The sequence below is a fragment of the Prorops nasuta genome, unplaced genomic scaffold (assembly GCF_024137725.1).
Source record: "Prorops nasuta isolate Cenicafe-Biocafe unplaced genomic scaffold, Cenicafe_Pnas_1.2 PNAS00018, whole genome shotgun sequence".
In the NCBI taxonomy this organism is placed as follows: Eukaryota; Metazoa; Arthropoda; class Insecta; order Hymenoptera; family Bethylidae; genus Prorops; species Prorops nasuta.
Window position 1 is genome coordinate 1,077,220 of NW_027116815.1, and position 21,147 is coordinate 1,098,366.

The 21,147-nt window shown below is 33.0% G+C and overlaps 5 protein-coding genes across 11 annotated transcripts; 2 read left to right on the plus strand and 3 right to left on the minus strand.

Moving 5' to 3' along the window:
- Window positions 1-86: 86 nt before the first annotated feature.
- On the minus strand, window positions 87-4,764 carry ebo (ellipsoid body open). The gene is made up of 15 exons (XM_066738115.1): window positions 4,632-4,764; window positions 4,230-4,433; window positions 3,971-4,162; window positions 3,743-3,902; window positions 3,421-3,677; window positions 3,172-3,338; window positions 2,794-3,100; window positions 2,625-2,717; window positions 2,248-2,555; window positions 1,836-2,191; window positions 1,446-1,773; window positions 1,183-1,380; window positions 835-1,113; window positions 597-762; window positions 87-502 (listed from the first exon to the last, which is right to left on the minus strand). The coding sequence occupies exons 1-15, from the start codon at window positions 4,632-4,634 to the stop codon at window positions 425-427; spliced, it is 3,096 nt and encodes a 1,031-aa protein (XP_066594212.1). The 5' UTR covers window positions 4,635-4,764; the 3' UTR covers window positions 87-424.
- A 156-nt stretch (window positions 4,765-4,920) lies between these two features.
- On the plus strand, window positions 4,921-9,022 carry CYLD (ubiquitin carboxyl-terminal hydrolase CYLD). The gene is made up of 11 exons (XM_066738123.1): window positions 4,921-5,835; window positions 5,897-6,035; window positions 6,115-6,330; window positions 6,862-7,040; window positions 7,102-7,221; window positions 7,290-7,510; window positions 7,586-7,758; window positions 7,832-8,128; window positions 8,194-8,309; window positions 8,385-8,601; window positions 8,663-9,022. The coding sequence occupies exons 1-11, from the start codon at window positions 5,365-5,367 to the stop codon at window positions 8,851-8,853; spliced, it is 2,340 nt and encodes a 779-aa protein (XP_066594220.1). The 5' UTR covers window positions 4,921-5,364; the 3' UTR covers window positions 8,854-9,022.
- A 142-nt stretch (window positions 9,023-9,164) lies between these two features.
- Window positions 9,165-12,517, minus strand: Maf1 (repressor of RNA polymerase III transcription Maf1). Its single transcript, XM_066738127.1, has 6 exons — window positions 12,101-12,517; window positions 11,377-11,911; window positions 10,919-11,068; window positions 10,555-10,836; window positions 10,342-10,461; window positions 9,165-10,260 (listed from the first exon to the last, which is right to left on the minus strand). Exons 2-6 carry the CDS (start codon window positions 11,457-11,459, stop codon window positions 10,188-10,190), a joined length of 708 nt encoding a protein of 235 aa, XP_066594224.1. The 5' UTR covers window positions 11,460-11,911; window positions 12,101-12,517; the 3' UTR covers window positions 9,165-10,187.
- A 170-nt stretch (window positions 12,518-12,687) lies between these two features.
- Window positions 12,688-17,920, plus strand: Wdr59 (WD repeat domain 59). 7 transcript variants are annotated; one of them, XM_066738117.1, is made up of 20 exons: window positions 12,688-13,131; window positions 13,202-13,292; window positions 13,413-13,462; window positions 13,524-13,659; window positions 13,729-13,939; window positions 14,009-14,142; window positions 14,201-14,350; window positions 14,428-14,667; window positions 14,729-14,795; window positions 14,870-15,078; window positions 15,160-15,423; window positions 15,483-15,630; window positions 15,691-15,884; window positions 15,973-16,106; window positions 16,180-16,389; window positions 16,460-16,586; window positions 16,776-16,805; window positions 17,097-17,257; window positions 17,332-17,585; window positions 17,653-17,920. In XM_066738117.1, exons 2-20 carry the CDS (start codon window positions 13,239-13,241, stop codon window positions 17,781-17,783), a joined length of 2,904 nt encoding a protein of 967 aa, XP_066594214.1. In that variant the 5' UTR covers window positions 12,688-13,131; window positions 13,202-13,238; the 3' UTR covers window positions 17,784-17,920. The 7 variants fall into 7 exon arrangements, 6 of the variants coding, with proteins under 6 accessions (XP_066594214.1, XP_066594213.1, XP_066594215.1 ...); XM_066738116.1 differs by having other exon boundaries at window positions 12,688-13,292; XM_066738118.1 differs by having other exon boundaries at window positions 12,688-13,292; window positions 16,460-16,580.
- Window positions 17,912-20,318, minus strand: Ahcy (adenosylhomocysteinase). The gene is made up of 6 exons (XM_066738125.1): window positions 20,155-20,318; window positions 19,645-19,835; window positions 18,894-19,235; window positions 18,615-18,830; window positions 18,327-18,553; window positions 17,912-18,247 (listed from the first exon to the last, which is right to left on the minus strand). Exons 1-6 carry the CDS (start codon window positions 20,180-20,182, stop codon window positions 17,950-17,952), a joined length of 1,302 nt encoding a protein of 433 aa, XP_066594222.1. The 5' UTR covers window positions 20,183-20,318; the 3' UTR covers window positions 17,912-17,949.
- Window positions 20,319-21,147: the final 829 nt, after the last annotated feature.

Genomic DNA, 21,147 nt, shown 5'->3' on the forward strand with positions numbered 1-21,147 from the left:
TAGCTGATTTCATTTATCAGGAGTGGGGAAAAACGATAAGAAACTACGAAAATATCTACCCATACTTGGATAAACATACTGATAAGCTCTGCATCTCATTTATAAAGACTTCTAGTGTAAACAAACATTGCAATGCAATTTAATCAGTTTCTTTTATAAACTATTACAAAAAAGAAATTAAAATATCGTCTACTAAAAATTTGTTAAGGAGAATGATATCAAGGAAGTAAAAAGCAGGGCATTTATTTCGACTGTTGCCTGCAGCATTAGTTCTTTTTACATGCATACTTTTTTATACAGATTAAAAATGCTAGTGAGTGGTTCTTGATCCTTCCAATGGGAATGTTAGGATTTCATTTAGATGTCAGAGAGTTCTCGTAAAATGCACTTTTCTCAAAATGCTATAATTGCAGTTATCAGTCGTTCAACCAGGTCGGCATAGCTGATAACATCGAAGGTCAGAAATCAGTCTAAGAACAGACCTCATCAATGTTGGTTGATCCTAAAAAAAATAGTCATACCAATAATGATGATATATACTTGTCACAGTACCCTTTAGAGAAATGTATCATAATAATATTTAGTGTAAAACTTACGGTGGACTTGTCAAAATTGGTTAACAATGTCGTTCGTTGCATATCATCTATGCCATCACAGCTAACAAGAAAAGAGGGTAAAAATTGTGCAAAGAACCATCCAATGTTAACAGAAGCTAGACTATGAATAGCAGCTGCAATTTCATCAGCTAATAAATTGTGAGATCTAAAACATTTTTATTAGGTCGATTAAATTTATTATCGGTTTAGTCTACTGTATAGAAATAAATTATCTTACTGTTGGAATAAAACAGTGAATAGAGCCATTAAAAATCTATTTAAAAGATGCTCTTTAAAAACAGAACGTTGGTACAGTCTCCATCTAACGTTTAACTGTTCTAAACTTTGCAAGCTCTGTCTGAAAATATTGACATCTGGCTGAAGCAATGCCTGACCAAATGCCTCCAGAATAGCAACTAATTCCTCTTTATGCTCTACTAGCTCATCTCCATCCGGATGACCGAGAGTTCTTAATACAGAAGTATTATAGAAATACTGCCAACGATGCATTAAAATACTGAAAATGCCCGTCAATTGGATAAGATTATAAAATTTGACCTAGTGATTGTTAATATCTTTGTCATACCTATGGAAAAGCTTTAACAATACTAGAGTTGTATCTGGATGTGCTCCAAGATCATGCCCTACTGCAGGCCAAACCTGGCCCAAACACAAACTTGTAACGGAAGGAACAAACGCCTTAAATGCACTGCTAGGCGCTGAAACGACTAATATTAAAATTTCCAGTAGCTGATCCAGTGCTGGTCCCGCTGGTATATTTTCTCTGTTAACAAAAAATATTAATAATTGATTATCATAATTAATCTAAGCAATAAAAAGAATTTTTACCTTGTGTATATCTGTAACAAAGTTTGGACTGCATTTTGAGTAAATTCAGGACCTAGCTGTTGTTGAAGAACTAGAAATGTCGAGTGGAGAAAACTAAGAAGGGCCTCACACGTGCTCTGAGTCCTTATGCAGCAAGGTAGTAGCTCTAGAACTCGATTTATTACAGTCTCCAGACAAATATGAAGCATTTTTTTTATTGTTGTAGATGAAGAAGAACAATCTTCCAGTAATTGGGTCAATGGTGGCACAGTCATAGATATTGTTGAGTCCGAAGGTACTGCTTGTCCCAAAGTGCCCAGTGACTCAGAAAGAGCAGCTACCATTATACCTGTTGCAATAAGGTGTTAAATACTTTTCAAAAAAATTTAAAGCTAATTTTGATAATTATACCCATTAATCTCTGTCTTGTAGCTCCATCTCCATTTGGTAAAACAATAGCATTGATAAGCGCCCTCCTCAAAACTTTGACAGTGTCTGATTTCAGATAATTGTACGTCCCTACACAGATTAAATTTCTGAATGTTGGTTGATCCCATAAGTTAGGTTTGAGAATGACAATGACACTTTGGAATAAATGGGTGGCTGAATGTATTAGGTTCACAGGTGGAAGCTGATCGCAGGAAGTGTACGTTAAAACCCAAAAACAGGCATTGATGCAACGTTCACAAAATGATTCTCTTGCCTTCTCTGGTCCTTTTAGTATCCAGTGACACCAGGCTTGCAGCGAAGCTAGGAACTGCGAGTGACTATAAATTGAAAACATTAGATTTCTAATATTGCATGTAATTAGGCAGAAGCTCACACTTCAATTAGATCCAAAGCGATAGTGGGTGGCTGAATGGCGGCCCGATGAAGCTGATTGTCCTTTGCAAAAATGCAAACATCTAATGTTTGGGAAACCACTTCTTCTGCTAAAGTTTGAACTATATCTGGCTGCTCGCCAAGGAATATAGAATATAATCTAGCCACAGCTTGTGTCATTGATGCTAAATCTCTTAGGTGTGAGTGAACATTTGATGCATCTATTTCATTTAAAAGAATTACTTGGCCATTGCTCAGTGCTGAGCCTAATTTCCCAAATATTACCAACCCCTCTCTCCAAGATTGATACTGGAAATATTGAAATCGATTTTATTTAACTCATATAATAAATTTTGTTAAATATTATTCTATACTAACCAGTAATGTGAAAACTGGCATTGGAAAAATATCAGCAATTTTTGCCAAGCACTCTATATTGCATCTTAAAAAATGCTGCCATTCTGTTTCTTCCTAAGGAGATAGAAAATATTTATTAAAAACAATCATTTAAAATTAATTAGTTTTCAAAAATATTTTTGGTTTTTACATTTTCATCCAAATTTTCAGTGTCCAAATCCTTCAAAACTCTAGCATTTAATTTAAAGCTGATTTTTTGTAAAACCTTTTCGACTAATGCTAAAGCAACTTGGGAATATCGCGATTGGGTACTTTCAAACAAAATATTCCATACTTCTAAACAACGCAAATAACAATTTATCGTAGAGCATTGCTGAAATGTGTGATGGAATAAAAATTCTAGCAAAGCATTTACTGGAAACTTGGCACAAGATTCCAATCTTTTCAGATGATTTGTTACAAAAAGTTGTAAGAACTCTGTAATTTTTTCCATATAGCTGAAAGAAAAAGAATATTATTCCTGTTATATTTTAATTCTATTTGTACTTTTTTGGTATAAATTCTCTACCTTTCATCTATGGAATCCAAGCATTCCATAGATTGAAAGAGAAAGATTCCATTCTGAAAAATTTGCAGTAGTAAACGATCTGAAACTGTTGGAGAGCTTAGTGGACGATACAAAAGTTCATTTATTGTTGTCATTGCTTGAATTGCTGTCTCTATTTGCCTATTATTCTGTAATAAATAATTAAGATATTTTAGTGTTTTAATCAATATTATTAAATGAATAGAAAAAAAATTACAGAAATTTTTATACCATAGAGTCGTTATATCTGGCACAAGAGAAAATGGCATCTAAAAGATTGGTTGAGATTTGATCTGTAAGATCAATCCAACTGAAGAAATGTGCAATAACTTCTAATGTAGCAATACCAGCTTCGCTAGCTCCAGTTGCAAACCCTTCCACATCAAAAATTGCTCTTATAGGTGGAACGGTTTGCCCACTTGTTGGTGATGGTGGTGGAGTAACAGTTCCTGATCTGTTTTGTAATCTCATGGTTTCAATTAACAGCACTAGAAAAATTATTTTTTATTATAATTAGTAACAAGTTTTTAAAAATTTTCAATTTTCTACATACCAGTAAGTGTGTCTAATGTCAGAGGCACTTGGCTGCTTAAGAATCGAAATAATTCAGTCTTCCTTTGCAATGGTAAATCTTCCCTTGGTGTTGCCAGCTCCTCAGAAGCCGTTCTTAAATAAACTAAACCCAGCAGTCTTGTATGTTTGTGTTCAAATAACTTTTGGAAAAATGACAGAATTAATAAAAATCAATTTATTAATAATGAATTATTAAAAATTAATTTACCTGTAAAATGTTTGAATAAAAATCAGGATAAAAATGTGGCCAATCATGTCTTGCTATATCTACGACTAACTTAACTACTTTGTTTCTCACAAATGGAGCAACTCCTCTTTCAAGGGATAAAGTATACAGAGTGGATCTTGTAAGAGCCCTGTCTTCCCAAGGAAGTATGGGCCACCTCCTTGCAATAGTTTTCTAAACAGTAAATACAAGATTAATAACTGAAATATCAATTATTAACTTTAATATAGATAAAACTTACCTCCAATGTAGACAAAGCGAACATGCTGACATAATGATTATTTGTAGATGATAAAAAATGAAGGCAGGGTCTCCAGGAATTAACTTGAGCCGCAAATTCCTGAAAACTTTTTTCAATTGTTCGCTTTCGTTCATTACTGGTTTCTGGTGAAAAAAACTCTGTTGTTAGCCGCTCTAAGCTTTGAAGAGCAGCTACATCGTCATCCTAAAATGGTTATTTATTTATAGTAATTCAGTTAGAGTATAAAAAATATTGATAATCAGTTTCTTTTCATTTATGATTTTTAGATTATAAACAAAAACGTCAACTTTAAAATGACAGACATCAAATTCTATATTTGTCAGAGATACTGTTTCATTGAAGCCCTATTAGCCTTAAAGGTAAGAGAGTGATAATTCGTACCATATTTAAAAAGTCAAAGCGGATTATTGTTTAAAACTACAGTAAAAATTGTAGAAATCCATTAATTATTTAAAAGGTTAAACTGCAGGTTAAACTTTCACTTGTCAGACGTATAGTATAGATAGTATGTATGTATAGAAAATCAACAGAACAGGAAAGACTTCAGAGTAGCTAACTTCACTTCGTTTAAATTCTATAAATTGAAGTTAGCTGAAATGTAGTGACACATCTTAATAAATGTATATATATATAGAATGAAGACGAATTGCGCGAAAGGTGTATTGGATTGGAATTGGAGCCGTGATATGACCATGAAATTACAACAGAAGCAGATTCCCATCAGGTTCGGCCATTCTCTCTCATTCTTCTTGGTTCCATTGTGGACCCACTAATTGCAGCAACCCAATCCAACCTTCAAGTTATTAGTGTTATCACTATTATCAGTTGATACTAACGATACCAATGTTTTCAACACTTTACTGGAGAATCAGAAACCTGCAGATATCCTCTTCTTTACCCTCTTCTATGTATGAAATAAACGAGCCTAAACTGCAGTGAATGTAATTAATAATATGTCCTTCAAAACATTTTTTAATTCTTCCTCAATTAAGCTGCAATTATGTCTAAGGTTATAATAATTCAATGGAACACAATTGAATCCTACCATGTGTTTTCTGCGGTAGATTGAAAAGTTTTCTGTTAAAGATGTGATCTTAAATATTTACAATAAAACATGGAAAAGTGTGCTTACAATCATGGGAATCATCCACAGCAATTTTACATTGCTAAACGAAAGACAATTCTGACAAAACTATCTGGCAGCTGCAGTGTTAATGTAAATACACTGCAATTAGGAACAGTAGTTGAGGCTCTGGAAGAAGAAAAGGATAGTTTTATCAGGGTACGAGTGAGAGATGTTGAGTCTGATCTATGGTCTAACAGTGAGTGGCGTTGCCACAGATATGATTTACTCCCTATTCCTTCCAAATTATGGGAATTCTTACCTGCTATCACTATACCCCAAGAAAGAGTTGCTTTGATGGCTAATAAGGCCCTTTGTGAGGAACTTAAATGTATTTCTTTAAATGACAGAGTATGGTACCAACCTGATACTAATTCTTGTGTAAAACATCTAGCTATTGTGAAATACATTGGTCCTGTATCAGAACTTAGCACTGGATTTTATTTTGGATTAGATTTATTGGTAAGATGATAATTCTAACTTTATATAAGAATTTGTAACTTTTATTGAAATATTTTTACAGGATCATGAAGAATTGTCAAAGGTGTCATTATTAACATCAGAATATTTTGTATCTACTCATGCCAGTGGAGTTTTTGCTCCATTAAATAAAATTATTCCTTATAAAACAGAACCTGCAATCAGCAAAAGCTTTGAGAAAAGTATGAATGAATATAGCAAAATTTTTAATGTTGGTTTCTACAAAGAAACAAAAATAATGAAACTTATTTTTTATTTCAGCTTTACCTATAAAGAACAATTTGGAAGATGATTTTCTGGATGAAAAAAAAAACATATTACAATCTATGTTATTGGAAACATATGGCTCTTTTGATGATAGTAAAAATAATAATCATAGTATTGCCTGCACCTCAGATGCTCCAACAAGTTCATTGATCTACCACAATGAGCTTGATATTAGTGAAAAATTAAAAACACAAAGCAACTCACATTTAGGTAATGATAATTTTATTATTATTTTTTATCTATCCTTAAAATACTGAGAAGAAAATTATATATATAGCTGACAGTTCATTTAATCAATGCTTAGCTAAAATTTGGTAAACTTGTGTGTAAGTTTGGCTTTACTTTCACTTCCGTATGCAGAGAGAACTAATTATAGCCAAGGTGGATAAAAATAGACCAACTTGGTCTGCTGTCTGTAAGTTGTTACCTTCAAGCATCTTAGTGCTAAGAATTTTGTAGTTTTCTAATAACATGGCAGCACTACAAAACATTCCTACAGTTGTCTTGGAGCACAAGTGGAGTAGTGATATAGAGTCAAATATTTACAGTGACATAGACGAATTCAATCATCTAAATTTAATTAGATCTAGTAAGCTTATAGTGTTTTCTATTGATTTAGTAATTTTGGTTCTCAAATTAAGGATATATATTTCTAGACTTCTAAAAACCTACATAAAGCAATTATCCCTGAAAAAAAGCTTATTTTATTTATAATAGCAGAAAACTTAAAATCTTTTACAGGTAAAGCATTGGAAAAAAATGAGAATAAACGGTTCGGACATTGCGAAAATTATAAAAATTTAAGTATAGATTCGGTTGTAAAAGTATGCTTAGGCTCAGATGTTCATTATGGAATATTACGCTGGATTGGGACACCTGCAGGGATGGCAACTGGAAAATTAATGGCTGCTGTAGAATTGGTAGGGACTTTTATACTTCGGAGGCATAATATTATTTTACATATATATATTGATTTTTAAGGATGAGGTGCATCCACTTGGTACAGATGGAACTTATAATCATGTGCGATATTTTCAATGCAGACCATATAGAGCTATTTTTACAGATATAGAACACTGCTTTCAGTGTGATAACAAAACGGTAATCAATTTTTTTAACAAACTATATTTAATGAGTAAACTGATTAAATGATGACAAATATTTTACAGACAAAAATAGAGCATGGTTCTTACAATAGTGTGAATAATTATGAAAGTCAAGAGGATTCTGTTATTACAGGAATTGTAAGGCCTATTTGCGTAAAAGAAAACCTGGAAAGTATTTGCGGAAAATATCGTGGAATTCAAGGCCATCATAACTCTTGTTACTTGGATGCCACATTATTCAGCATGTTCACATTTACCAGCGTTTTTGATACTCTTTTATATCGGTAACAAAAACATTATTTATAAAAAACTGTGTGTGTTTAATATTATTCAAACAAATATAAAATTATTCTTACTAGGCCGCCTAATGAAAAAGACTGTCCTCAGTATGAAGAAGTGCAAAGAGTGTTGAGGGAAGAAATTGTGAATCCACTGAGAAAAAATATGTTTGTAAGATCAGATCGTGTTATGAAATTACGAACATTATTAGAAAGGCTATCTTCAGTTTCTGGTCTCACTAGTGAAGAAAAAGGTAAAAATATTTAATTCAAACATTTTAATAAAGCAATAGATCATAATGTGAAATGGTAATTATATTTTTTCAGATCCTGAAGAATTTCTCACATCGCTAGTCGCTCAAATTCTAAACGCTGAACCATTCCTAAAACTGAGTTCAGGTCAAGATGCTTATCACTATCAGTTATTTGTTGAGAAGGACGAGCAACTAAATTTACCTACGGTACAGCAGTTGCTAGAACAAAGTTTTTTAACAAGCAATATAAGATTAAAAGAAGTTCCATCTTGCTTAATCATTCAGATGCCTAGATTTGGCAAATCGTTTAAAATGTACCAAAAAATTCAACCTACTCTACTCCTAGATGTCACTGACTTAATAGAAGACTGTGAGTGTTATAAGACTTCTATTAATTAACTTAAGTTACTTAACAAATATTTAATTAATATATAGCACCTCGACAATGCACTGTTTGTGGGAAACTGGCAGAATTCGAATGCAAGGAATGTTATGGACAATGTGGAATGGGCTTGGAAAGCATAGCTTTTTGTTTGGCATGTCTAGAAAAAGTTAGTATTATTCTGAAACAGATAAAGCTGTTAAAAGCGATTTATTTACAAATTTATATATATAATTAATTCTAGGTTCATAGTCATGAGAGAAGAACCAATCATGAGCCTAAAAAACTGGTTGTACCCATGGAATTCGCAATTCTACAAGAGCATTGTCCGGTTCCACGTTTGTACTTAGAGCTGTCAGCTGTGGTTTGCATAGAAACCTCTCATTATGTATGCTTTGTAAAATGTGGCTCTGGATCTGAGGCCCTTTGGTGTTTTTTTGATTCAATGGCTGACAGGAAAGGTAAAGGATCATTTTTCTGGATAAGTTTATTAGACTTTATAGAAAATGTGAATTTCTTTAGGAGAGCAAAATGGCTATAACATACCTGAAATGGTGCCATGTCCAGATTTTCCATACTGGCTAAGCGAAGAAGGAGGAAATTACCTAACCGAATTAACAGATGATCGTCATCTTCCAGAACATGCAAAAAGACTACTCTGCGATGCTTATATGTGCATGTACCAATCACCGGATGTTATGATGTACAAATAGTCTTAAAATCCCCGTGAGTAAATTAGTGCCGATTCCAACAATTCTGCTTAAAAATTGAAATGAATTCAAAATATTGATGCGTCATGCAGGTTGGTTTAAAATCTGTTTAAGCTCCAATTAATATTAGCCAAGTTGGTGAAATCGGCTCTTAGTTTACTGTAATTATGCATAATATTAATGCTTGAATGATATTCAAACAGAATGTAAAGACTTTCTCCAAAGCAGGATATACCGATTTTGAACATTTATTCGATAATGGACATATAGATTTTTGGTCCAAATAATTAAAATGACATATATATTCGTACATCTATACTAAAAGCTGAATTTTATTCTCTTAACAAAGTTCTATTAAATTAATTTGAAAGCAAATTTGATTAAGATACAGATATAATTTTATCTGTTGACTGTTTATCTGGATATGAATTGCTTGATTAAAGCATCATCACACTGAACTGTCATAATATTGCACAGTTTCTGTAATAATTATTATTGGATAATTAATCTACGATGTGCATGAGCATCAAACCTATTTAATGAGATACATATGAAGACTCTTTGTTTTTTTTTTTTTTGTAATAATACAATTAATTAAAACATGTACATTTCTAATTTCATCACTATAATTTTGTACTCATTGTATTATTCTATTCTGTAATACATACAGAAAATTCCTATAATACCTCAATATCACCAATTACTGCAGATATCTATTTACAACACATAATTTTTTGTTTCAATACTATCAGCCTATCATTGTAAAATTTGGATCATCAACTGGAAAATGTCAACTAGAAAAAATTAATTATTAACGAAATTAGAAATCCACATTACTTTTACAAAAACCTCACAGTACTGTAAAATACTGATACTAATAATTAGTAATGGTCTGTTTAAAGTCAGTATATCTGGTAATGTTACTAAAATAATGAAGTTTATCACAAAAATATAAACTGTCATAAGTGAAGCTTATTTACAAAAGCTTTGTGAATGAATACAAAAAAAAGGAAAGAAAGAAAATAATATTAATGCTTTCTTTCATAAAAAAAAAAACTATTTTCAGTCTACCTTATCACTCTCACTAATAAAGCTATAAAAGCTGTGTACAGGTAAAAATTTAAAAAAAGTCTCTTCCTGATTAATCATAAGATACTGGAGGCTGAAAAAACATACTGAGATTATCATAATACAATTGTCATAAACTAAAGAAAAGCACGTTTACATGATAAAAAAAGCCCAGAAAGATATTTCTTTAAAATTTAAAGTAACAAAAAGGGTGAATGGATTAAATTGTTCAGCAGTTGCAAAGAGTTTTTAACAGGCTCTATATTGATTTAATAATGATCCTCGTCATCTTCGTCCATTGCGAAATCACTTCCAACTCCAGAATCTAACACATAGAGTGGACTGTAAATAAAAGAAAAAACCAAACGTAAATAATAGAAAAAAAAGTTTTTGAATGGAAAATTCAACATGACTTATACTTACTTTATTGCCCTACACGTAAAAAATACAATACGTTTCAGTTTTTTATTATAGAAGAAATAATTGAAAGACCACAAGCACCCATCTTCTCCAAATGGGTCAGATGCAAAATCCGGATTGTAACTTGAATTATCAATCATTTAGTTAATATAACTCTATTTAAAAATGTCCAGTAATCAGAGGAAATACTCTTATTTTAAACTGGTCAACAATTACCTGTAGATATCACATTCGTTTAATGATATTTCATCATCTACAGCAGCCCACAAAGCAGATCTTAAAGTACGGTAATGATCGCCGGCAGTAGCACTGAGATTACTATCCACGGCATTCATTACCCATTGTAAGCTAGGCTCTTTGCTAAATTCATGACTCTTAGCATCAGAAAAATCGTAATCAGGATGAAAGGCTGAATTCAAGGTTGCAATTAAGTAAAATAGAGTTTTGCGGCTGATAGTATCGCACAATGGGCCATCCTCGTCACCCGAAATGCTACGACTGGATAAAAATGTTATAATCAGTCAGCTTAAATTATTGGATTGAATTGAAAATTGCAAGTGATATCTTTTTTGTTATATACCTATATAAACCTTGAGCTGGAGAAGTTCCAAGTGACGTTTGTGGTGGTGATAAAGCTTGTAAATCATGCGGCTTGACGCCTTGTTCTGCGTTAAAACGTTTGTATAATTGTTTATCATTACCAGCCATTTTGCATGAATAGCTCTCTATCCTGAAATATTTTGTTATTTATCAAAAAAAAAAAAAGAAATATTTAATTGACTTCTAATGAAAGAGTGCCGTATCACGTACTGAATTGAGAAAAACCAGTTTTAAGTGACTATCAAAATTCATTAAAATGTTAGCAACATTTACTCTACTTCTATTAGCTCTTGAATATGTAGGATATGTATTACTGACAATTTAATGAATGTTAATAATAATTTTTGATTTCCTCATCTTAGTGTTTACTGCAGATACAGCATTTTTTCACTGTACTGCAGAGAAATGTTAATAAAATTTTATAAATTATTGATATACCTTCCAACAATCTTACTGTCTCCAGTCTTAATAGACAAGGCACTGTTTATAGCTTCAAAGCGCGTGCTCTCTAATAGCTTCATGGTGGCAAAGTAGCTTCTCTAGTAAGTAAAAAAACAAAGACTCTGTACCAGAAACTTTTGGTGCATCTCCAAAACTGAAATGCTTCAAGGGATACTCAGTGCTTCTTATTGCTCTGTAACACTGAATGAGAAAAAAGTAGACCTTGCGTAAGAGAACCTGGCCAGGGTTGCTCAATAAAGAGGACACGTCAAAAAACTTCTTGGACTTCGAAGATTTATCCAAACTTTGTACATTTTTTGTATGTCTATGAAGATTCCTTTCCTTTTCGAGTGTACGAAATTAATCATGGACGTGATGATTTTTCCTGCAACGTTCTGCTTGTACATCACAAATCACTAGCTATCCCAGATATTCCTTGTCAAATTTCAGCTGGCAGTCCTCTTTCTCTCTCTCTCTCTCTCTCTCTCTCTCTTTCAGTCTGACCAATTAATGGCAGATAAGCTCGCGATTTCTGCACAACAACAAAGGGGATAAAAGGAAATAGCCTGATAGCCTTGAAGATTCAATTAGGAACAATGATTTTTAGGGAGAATCCCTATTAGAATGTTTTGTAACGATTTGAAGGAAACTTTTCGGAAAGTTTAGGATTCACCACATACGATTTTAGAAGAACTTGGAATAAAAGTAACAGTTGAATTACCTCGCAATGTTGAGTGACCTTGAAAAGCAAGTAGAAACAAAAATTTAGCAAGAGGACGCTTCTCTGGATAGAGTTTGGGAGTAAGTTTAAGCAATTTATACGGAGAGATAAGGGGATTAATTGAAGACTAAAACTTTTGATCTCCTTAAGATATTGTCGGGGTGAAAATGTCACCTTGGCACTTGTAACGTCAGTGTCCGTTACTGATAGAAACAATCCATAGTCGCGAACATTGTTGTCATTCACAGATTAACACTTTTCAGAGCCAAATATAGAAAGGTGAATTCTCCTATATTTCTTGCATAAAAGCGAACTCGGCTGCAATTGAAATCGTCACTCACACTATAATCTGATGTTTTCTCTTTAAGCTTTTACTTGAAGAGCTTTAATTATTTGCGTATACCTGTCTTTGTATTAAGTAGATGCGTCTTACGTGACAGAAATAGCGCATGAAAGCGTCTTACCAGCCCTCTCTTTCCCTCTTTTTTCCTCCTATACTCGCTTTCGCTTTATCTCTTTCATGTTGTCCCCTCTCCACCATTTTTAGCCAATCAGCTGGTTTCTTGCAAATGCCTCTGCAGATTCCACCAATAACAGCACCCAATTTTTTATATGTGTTTGTTTATGCCGAAAAATCACATGCGATACTTTGAATATGTGTGATGCGTTATTAACATTTACTAAAATTTATTTACATACATATATCAAAATATTTGTCCTTTTGAACATATTTAGATTTGCAACGAATAGATTCTAATTATTCGTCCTGACTCTTATATTTTCCTTACTGATTTTTTAATATTCCACCAATCACAGATGATCTTTTACGGATCGACCAATCAGTAATGAAGATTTTCGTGAATTGCGTGGCAAAACATGTCAAATTTCTCAATGCGTGTATGTGTATTACTTTTGATTTCGTATACATGAGGTTGAGATTCACACTCTTCATAAATTTATCTTGTTGTTTATATAACAACAATGAATCCATAGTTGTATAAAGTATAGACCAATCAAGAGCCAGTGTTTCGGTTAGTAAGAATATTATTCGAGTTTACCATTGTTGCCCATGTGTTTGTGAACAGATGCGGCTGATTTTAGATTGTAGTGTTTATTGGAATTCTAACGACAAGTAAAAATGTCAAAACGCTGGAGAAGCAAGTGTGTAGTCACGGAGCACTGTGACTTACAGGTAAACCAAAAGAAAAAACAAACAAACTGCCTTTTAACAAAACATAAAAATGCTTAACCTACATATTTCTGTCAACTGAAAGATTATTTTAAAATAATTGTTATTTCTCTTTATGACAAGGCTAACACAATGGCTGTCAATGCCACTGAAACGCACGTTTTACTAGCTGGGTAAGAGATACTTAAAAGTTTGTGTTACTTTTGGCATTTACAACTGGCTTTTTTTTACTAGACGGAGATATTTTGCTATTAAACAGTTAGATGAGAGTATCGATACCCTAAAAAAGTTTCAAAGACAGAGCAAGTATGAGGTTGGATCTGCTGAATGGAATCCGACTGCTCCCAATTGTCATTTATGTGCAATTTCAGTATGAGCATAAAGCTATTGAAATAAATCTGAATAGATTTGCTATGATATTAAAATATTTTATTTTTAGAGCAATACTAGAGTGGAAATATTAAACTTAGCAAATGGAGGAAGTGAGTTACATACCGAGCACAGTTTGAAAGCTCATACACGTGTAGTAAGTGATTTAAATTGGCATCCTAAGGAACCAGATATTATTGCATCTTGTAGTATTGATACATTTATTCATATATGGGATATAAGGGATCAAAGGAAGCCTAGCATGTCCTTATCAGCAGTAGGTGAGATTAACATTCTCTTTTGATTCAATTAATTTTCTAAAAAGAAATATTAACAAAGAAAGATTTTAGCTGGTTCATCGCAAGTACGATGGAATCCTTTAACACCTCACATATTAGCTACTGCTCATGATGGAGATATAAAAATATGGGATCAAAGAAAAGGAAATAGTCCAGTACAATACATAGCTGCACATTTGACAAAAGTAGAAAATAATTTAACTTTTCTAGTGAAATTATTTCTAAAAAAAACATTTTTTGCAGATACATGGGCTAGATTGGTGTCCATTTAAACAAAATCAATTAGCAACGTCTAGTCGAGACTGTACAGCAAAAATTTTTGATATTGGAAATCCCAGAAGAGCAGAGGGTATTTTAACAAGTCTTTTTCCAGTCTGGAGAGCTAGATATACTGTAACGTTTTTTCAAATTAATAATTCAAAGTTGTATATAATAAATTCAAAATGTAATTAAAAAAATTATTCTTTTAGCCATTTGGTGAAGGATTGGTAACAACAGTTGTACCACAATTAAGAAGAGGAGAAAATAGTTTATTATTATGGAATACTTCAAATCTCAGTTCTCCCATTTATAGTTTTGATGATCATAATGATGTTGTCTTAGAGTTTCAATGGAGGCATTCGAAAATAGAAAATAATGATTTTGAACTAATTACATGGTCTAAGGATCAATGTCTTAGAATCTTTAGAATAGATCCTTTTCTAAAGAAGGTATTTCTTTATGTCATATTTAATTAGTGATAAAAAATATATATTAATAAATATTTTTTAGCTCTGTGGTTATGACATTAATGATGGAGCTTCCGATTATACACAGTATTCCGAAGGCAATAATTTAAGTAAGAACAGTTAGAATACAAAAGAAATGAAATAGATCTTGATAAATATTATTGATTCATAATTCTATTCTAAGGGGCCTTACAGACAGTACAGCAATTGCAACTAAATGACTCTCAACATGAACATGAAATAAATTTTATTTCTTCCAAAATCGATGAGACAATTTTAAGACCAGATGGCATAAATGAAATTGAAATTAATAAGGAAGTATCGTCTCCTACACAGCCAAAAACTTTGCAGCAAGAATTTTCTCTTATAAATATGAATATACCCAACATAGAAGTAAGTAAATTTTTTGTGATGTCAGAAAAAAATTGATTCCTAGCTTCCTAATAACATTAAAAATCTTTTAATACTTCTAAGCTAAATGCAATGGATGCAACTGAGAGAAGCTGTACAGTAACGGCAAGCAATCAGAATTACAATGTAGTATTAAAAGTTAATTTTCCTGGGAACTATCCATTTAGTGCCCAGCCAACTTTCCAATTTTGTCCAGGAACCACTATCGATAATGCTACAATGGTTAAGATTTTAAAAGTATTGAAACAAACTGCACAGCAGCGTGTTAAAAAAAATCGGTCATGTCTGGAGCCCTGTCTCAGACAACTAATAATTGCTTTGGAGCAGGTAATGATACATAAGAAACAGTACATTTCTGTAATTGTTATTAAACAAAGTAATTTCAGACATATAAAAAAGATGAAACAGATGGAAATCATTTGTACCACATACAAGATAACTCTAGTTTCTTAAGCAATCCTGGAATGTGCACGAATTATCAAGATACATATATCCCATTTCCCAGAACTTCCGGTGCCAGATTTTGTAACGTTGGTTAGTACATATTTTTCCTAAACAAAAGTTATTTCTAACGATTAAAGAAAAAAATTGCAGGTATCCTTGTTTGCTTTGGAAGATTATCTTACACTAAACGGTCCTCGGTAAAGTCAGATAGTGTTACTCCAAGAGCTTTATCTGCTCTTGGACCAGGAATGGGAAGCAACGAAGATTTTGTGCAGCTGTATCCAAATTCCTACACTCAAACATCGGATAATCTACCAATCAGCTCGTTTTATTTTCAAGATCGCGTATGCTATTTTTTTTATTTGTAGATTAAAAATTGACTTTATCTTATCATATTGATCCATAGTTACTTGTAACATATAAAAATTCTAGAAGAGAACACAACGTGGTATTCAAACTAACCGGTCAAACGACAGATCTTGCTGTAAAAATTGCCATTCCATGGTAACAATTTACGACGCCTCAGCTTTGTTTTTTGTAAATAAGGAACTTGCAAAAAGATATATGTGAGTAGGTCATATGTAACATCTATTATGATGGATTAAAAGAAGAAATAAAGATGAATTCTGTTGGTTTTAGCATCAACACTACTGATATTCCAGCAATGTGTCATTATAATGCAAATATAGCGGCATCTTTGGAGAGACCAGATCTAGTTCAAGCATGGTATTTGGCAGCTTTAGTAATTTCCCAGTCGCTTTTAAGTATAGGCCAAAATTGTAACCAGTCAGCAGAGATTGAGTCGCCCTGGCCTTTACATCCATTTGGCCAGAATCTAATTCATTCTTTGTAACTACTGATATTTAATTAACCTTAAATAATTAATAATTGAAATCTACGATCTATCGTTAATTTTTAGAATTCAACATTATGCTAATCAATCGGATGTTCAAATGGCAGGGATGCTAAGCTGTGCCTTTAGTCAAAGATCAGAAGGTTCGGATTCTTCCCAAACGAGAATTAACAGCAAATCAGTAAACGTTAGTGTAAGTTTGTCTCTATATGAGAAAAAGGAATTAATTATTAAAAAACTGTTGGTTTAAAGATTTTTAGCAAAAGGAAATTTACCTTAATTAGCGCTTTGACCGAGAAACCCAGAACCATGAAAAGATATCAAATCTCCTAATATTTTTGGCATACCTAATTTTATTTATTATTTGTTGTCTTTGTTATAGAGGCTTTCCACAGGAAAATGGCGCTTAAAGGTAAGATTTTGCCAAATTATGAGTTTCGTTGCCATCCTCTGTGTGCTGTTTATTGGTTCTCAGGGTTCTCCGTCACTGTAATTTACCACTCGTTATTGTAGACACTCATTACATACTTCTGAATTTTTGGCACAGTGCGAAGAAAAAGAAAATGCATGCAAAAAGCAGAAGAGCTCTTTGTTACTTTAGATTAATCATGAAATGAGATTTAACTGCGTTTTGGAACTGTATCGATTTTGTCTACATATTAATCGTGATTTACACCCGAAAATGATTAGTTTTATTTTATAGCCTGGTGGTTCTCCATATCACACGATACATTTAGCTGATACGACTATGGAGGGATGGAATTATCAGAATTTGAAACATCATAGATCCAACTCCTGGTCCGAATCTTTGGATGACTTAAAAATGGTTTCAGAAACTTTTGGGGAGCCCCCTAGGAGCAATAAGTATAATTTTAATTATAACATAATGAGTTTAGTAAAAAAAATTGATTTTATAGTTTCAATTTAATAATTTTTAGATTACTGGACGAGAAGTACACTGTATTGTATGATAGTTACAAGAAAGCATATGCCGAGGTTTTGCACAGGTGGAAATTGCTCGATGCAAGGGCACAAGTGCTGAAACACGTTAGCACAACACTAATGGATACACATAAAGAAGTCGATTTTCATTGCGAATGTGAAATATGCGGAATAGTTAGCTGGGGTCCGCAATGTTCTAGTTGCAAAAGATTAATTTTCGAATGTGTAATTTGTCATATTTCTGTTAGAGGTCTGTTAATTTTAATAAAACCCTCAAATTGCTAGTAAATCGAATTTTAAAATTCAATTGATTTCAGGTCCTAGCAACTTCTGTATTCTTTGCGGCCATGGAGGCCATACTCAACATCTAGCAGCATGGTTTTCCAATCAACAATATTGCCCAACTGGCTGTGGCTGTTTTTGTCGCCGAAAATCTCTGTTATTTTAAACAAAAATAAGTGCATTGATGACTCATATACGTAACTGTGATTTTAATGATAAATAAATTTATTTTTATTCTGATAAGTCTACCTATAGAAAATCAATTGAGGATTGACAAAACGTTGAAGCATTCACTGCTCTGCACAAAATTTATTACGCATTTCATCTGTAGATTAATATCTATAATGATCAGGTTTGTAAGGCCCATCGACAGGAACATCCAAATACTTGGCCTGTTCTGGTGTCAGTTTTGTTAATTTAACGCCAAGATGCTGTAGATGCAAGGCTGCGACTTCTTCGTCCAATTTTTTAGGCAACATATGGACACCAATTGGATATTCCTTGAACTTTGTCCACAGCTCGATCTGCGCCAGGACCTGATTAGTGAAAGAATTGCTCATGACGAAACTCGAATGGCCTGTTGCGCATCCCAGGTTAACTAAACGTCCTTCAGCTAGTAAAATGATGTGCCTGCAAAGCAAGATGGCTTGTAGAAAATCGTGGGAATATTCTTTTTCTACTTTCTTGTTAAAATTTGGTGTTTTCCCACCTTCCATTGCTTAATTTGTATCTATCCACCTGAGGTTTGATATTCTCTTTCTCTATAGCATGTTTTTCTAACCAGGAAACTTGGATTTCACAATCAAAGTGACCAATATTGCAAACGATTGAATCATTTGGCATTTTCATAAAATGCTCCCCTATGATTATGTCTTTGCATCCTGTTGTTGTAACATAAATTTGACCTTTCTGAGAGGCTTCCTCCATTGTTGTTACCTAATAAAAATTGGCAAAAGTGAGGAAGATATTTGTCAAAATTTTAGAGAAGAAAATCTACCTCATATCCTTCCATTGCAGCTTGCAAAGCATTTATCGGGTCGATCTCGGTGATAATTACGCGACCGCCTAAGGCTCTCAAACTCTGAGCACATCCTTTGCCTACATCACCGTAACCAGCAACTACGCAAACTTTTCCTGCTATCATTACATCAGTAGCTCTTTTGATACCATCAATCAAAGATTCTCTACATCCATAAAGATTGTCGAATTTGCTCTATTTAAAACATTTTTCATCAGAATCAACTAGGATCTCAAACAACCTTCCTATTCAACTAACCTTTGTCACTGAATCATTAACATTAATTGCAGGAACTTTTAAAGTTCCAGCTTTTAACATTCCGTATAAATTGTGTACACCAGTGGTGGTTTCTTCTGATATGCCTCTACATTCGTCTAAGTATTCTGGGTATTTCTTGTGTACTAAATTGGTGAGATCACCTCCATCGTCAAGGATTAAATTTAAAGGCTTTCCATCCTTAAAAATAAGTGTTTGTTCTATACACCAGAGATACTCTTCCTCAGTTTCACCCTTCCATGCATAAACTGGAACTCCTGTCTTTGCTATAGCTGCTGCAGCATGGTCCTGCGTGCTGAATATATTGCACGATGACCATTGTACCTTCAATTCAAGAGGGATCCTATTTCAGTTTAAAGCTTTCATTCACAAAAGATTTGAATTGAATAAAAATGTTTCCTTTTCATAAAAATTCTAGGTCATTCTGTCATGGGGTCAGAGGTGTGTTCTAAGTTTACATAAATACTAAAGATTCTTCAAATATGAGATATTATAAATAGTATAAAAAAAGGCTAAGATTAAGACAAGATAAATCTGACTCACGCACATAATTGTGTTTGTCACAGATAATGTTATGCAATCAAGCTGCAAAACAGCATTTCCACTTTCTGCTAAAATTATATTAATCTCAATATCAATTTGTAACTCTTGATAGCTTTGATTAGATAAATTTATCAATATTCTAGGATTGGTTGGGGAAATATGAATAGATATGACACTAATTTTAACTCACCTCAGCACCAAGCTCTACCAGAGTTTCAATTAAGACAGCAGTTTGAATGGTCATGTGGAGGCATCCAGCGATTCTAGCACCCTTCAAAATCTTTTGTGACCCATATTTCTTTCTGATAGCCATTAAACCAGGCATCTCATTTTCTGCCATAGTAATTTCTTTTCTGCCCCAATCAGCTAATGATATGTCGGCTATAATATTAATGTTTCAAATTATTTCTTCTATATAATTACGTTTAACCCATTATCTACTAACCATAATAATAATTACTATAAAAAATAAATTAATTTTACATTTTTTGTGAAATGTTGGACTCTTTATCAAATTAATTTAAAAAAAACGAATTAACAGGATGTTTATTAAATCTAAGAAATTAATAGAAGCACTTTTGATATGCAAAAATCAAATGTAATATGTGTTTTAAATAACGAAACTTTACGCAACATAAGCACGTGTTGCTCTAAAGGATTGACGTGCAAAGAAAATAAATTAAGGTATTTGCCGACTTACCAATTTTAAAGGGTTGTTTGCCTGCCATGTTTCTTATTTTCTAATACAAAGCACGTGAAAATCGTATTAATAATCCGAAATCAGCAGTACAAAAACGTTTAACCTGCACAGACTAAATAGACACAGGAACGCCGGCATCTGCTCTTTTATCCGCAGAAATTTCGTTCAAGAATATTGTCAAGTGGGAGAGGGGAGGTGGTGAAAAGATTCCAGATACTGAAGCTAAAGTGGTGGGGAAAATAGGCTAACCGCCATCTTCATTGTACATAGGTAGATACAGCATACAATACATATATGTATATATGTTACGTTCTAGAATTTACAATTCCGTAAATGAAGACTAAAATTAATATCACGAACAAACAAGAATGAGTAACTAGAAAGGAGAATAAAATATTGGTTTGGTGCAAGTTGAGACCAGCATATATCATTACATTCATTTGCTCTAAGAATATGTATTTAATATGTATTAATTAAAAAGCATTTTTGTTTCGTTGAAAATCAAAATTAGAAAGAGAACAGAAGATAAGCTGAAATTAACACATAGTTTTATAGAAAGGTAAATTTTTCGAGGTACCTTCTCTTCTAGATCCATTGCTTTTTGCAAATACAGGGCATAGGGGCGCCTCGCGAAGGCTATTGAAACGGTCCTGAACAAAGCAGAGGCGGCAGAGGCTTTGTTTGTTTATTTTTGTTGTGCTAATTTTAACTTATCTCTACGATAAACATAATTTTGTACATTTGAAAAGCAAAATAAAAAATGAACAAAACTCGACATAGCGTGCACTTATCTCTGTTCCTGAGCACATGGTTGCTCTTATCCCCTAGAAAGGAGGGGGAAGGGATTTAATATGGGAGAAGAAAATCACATTATTTCAAAAGAGCTAGAGAAACCTGAAAAAGAAAACTTGCCTAGCACCGAAAACTATAATACCTACCCAAAACGCAAAGCTAACGGGCCTACGGATTTTCGGAAAACTAACCTTGAAAAAA

What these genes read in the sequence shown, in the direction of transcription:
- ebo (XM_066738115.1), bottom strand. An exon ending in TTGTTAAAGCTTTTCCATAG is followed by an intron (nt 1,114 to 1,182) that starts GTATGACAAAGA and finishes GGGCATTTTCAG; the next exon opens with TATTTTAATGCATCGTTGGC. An exon ending in CCAATTTTGACAAGTCCACC is followed by an intron (nt 503 to 596) that starts GTAAGTTTTACA and finishes TATTTTTTTTAG; the next exon opens with GATCAACCAACATTGATGAG.
- CYLD (XM_066738123.1), top strand. Translation starts at nt 5,365, where the DNA reads ATGGAAAAGTGTGCTTACAATCATGGGAATCATCCACAGCAATTTTAC. An exon ending in CAGCAAAAGCTTTGAGAAAA is followed by an intron (nt 6,036 to 6,114) that starts GTATGAATGAAT and finishes TTTTTATTTCAG; the next exon opens with CTTTACCTATAAAGAACAAT. An exon ending in TCTCACTAGTGAAGAAAAAG is followed by an intron (nt 7,759 to 7,831) that starts GTAAAAATATTT and finishes ATATTTTTTCAG; the next exon opens with ATCCTGAAGAATTTCTCACA.
- Maf1 (XM_066738127.1), bottom strand. Translation starts at nt 11,459, where the DNA reads ATGAAGCTATTAGAGAGCACGCGCTTTGAAGCTATAAACAGTGCCTTG. An exon ending in GACAGTAAGATTGTTGGAAG is followed by an intron (nt 11,069 to 11,376) that starts GTATATCAATAA and finishes AAAATATTTCAG; the next exon opens with GATAGAGAGCTATTCATGCA. An exon ending in CCAGCTCAAGGTTTATATAG is followed by an intron (nt 10,837 to 10,918) that starts GTATATAACAAA and finishes ATTTTTATCCAG; the next exon opens with TCGTAGCATTTCGGGTGACG.
- Wdr59 (XM_066738116.1), top strand. Translation starts at nt 13,239, where the DNA reads ATGTCAAAACGCTGGAGAAGCAAGTGTGTAGTCACGGAGCACTGTGAC. An exon ending in CGGAGCACTGTGACTTACAG is followed by an intron (nt 13,293 to 13,412) that starts GTAAACCAAAAG and finishes CTTTATGACAAG; the next exon opens with GCTAACACAATGGCTGTCAA. An exon ending in GTCATTTATGTGCAATTTCA is followed by an intron (nt 13,660 to 13,728) that starts GTATGAGCATAA and finishes TTTTATTTTTAG; the next exon opens with AGCAATACTAGAGTGGAAAT.
- Ahcy (XM_066738125.1), bottom strand. Translation starts at nt 20,182, where the DNA reads ATGGCAGGCAAACAACCCTTTAAAATTG. An exon ending in CAAACAACCCTTTAAAATTG is followed by an intron (nt 19,836 to 20,154) that starts GTAAGTCGGCAA and finishes TTAATATTATAG; the next exon opens with CCGACATATCATTAGCTGAT. An exon ending in CTGCAATGGAAGGATATGAG is followed by an intron (nt 18,554 to 18,614) that starts GTAGATTTTCTT and finishes AATTTTTATTAG; the next exon opens with GTAACAACAATGGAGGAAGC.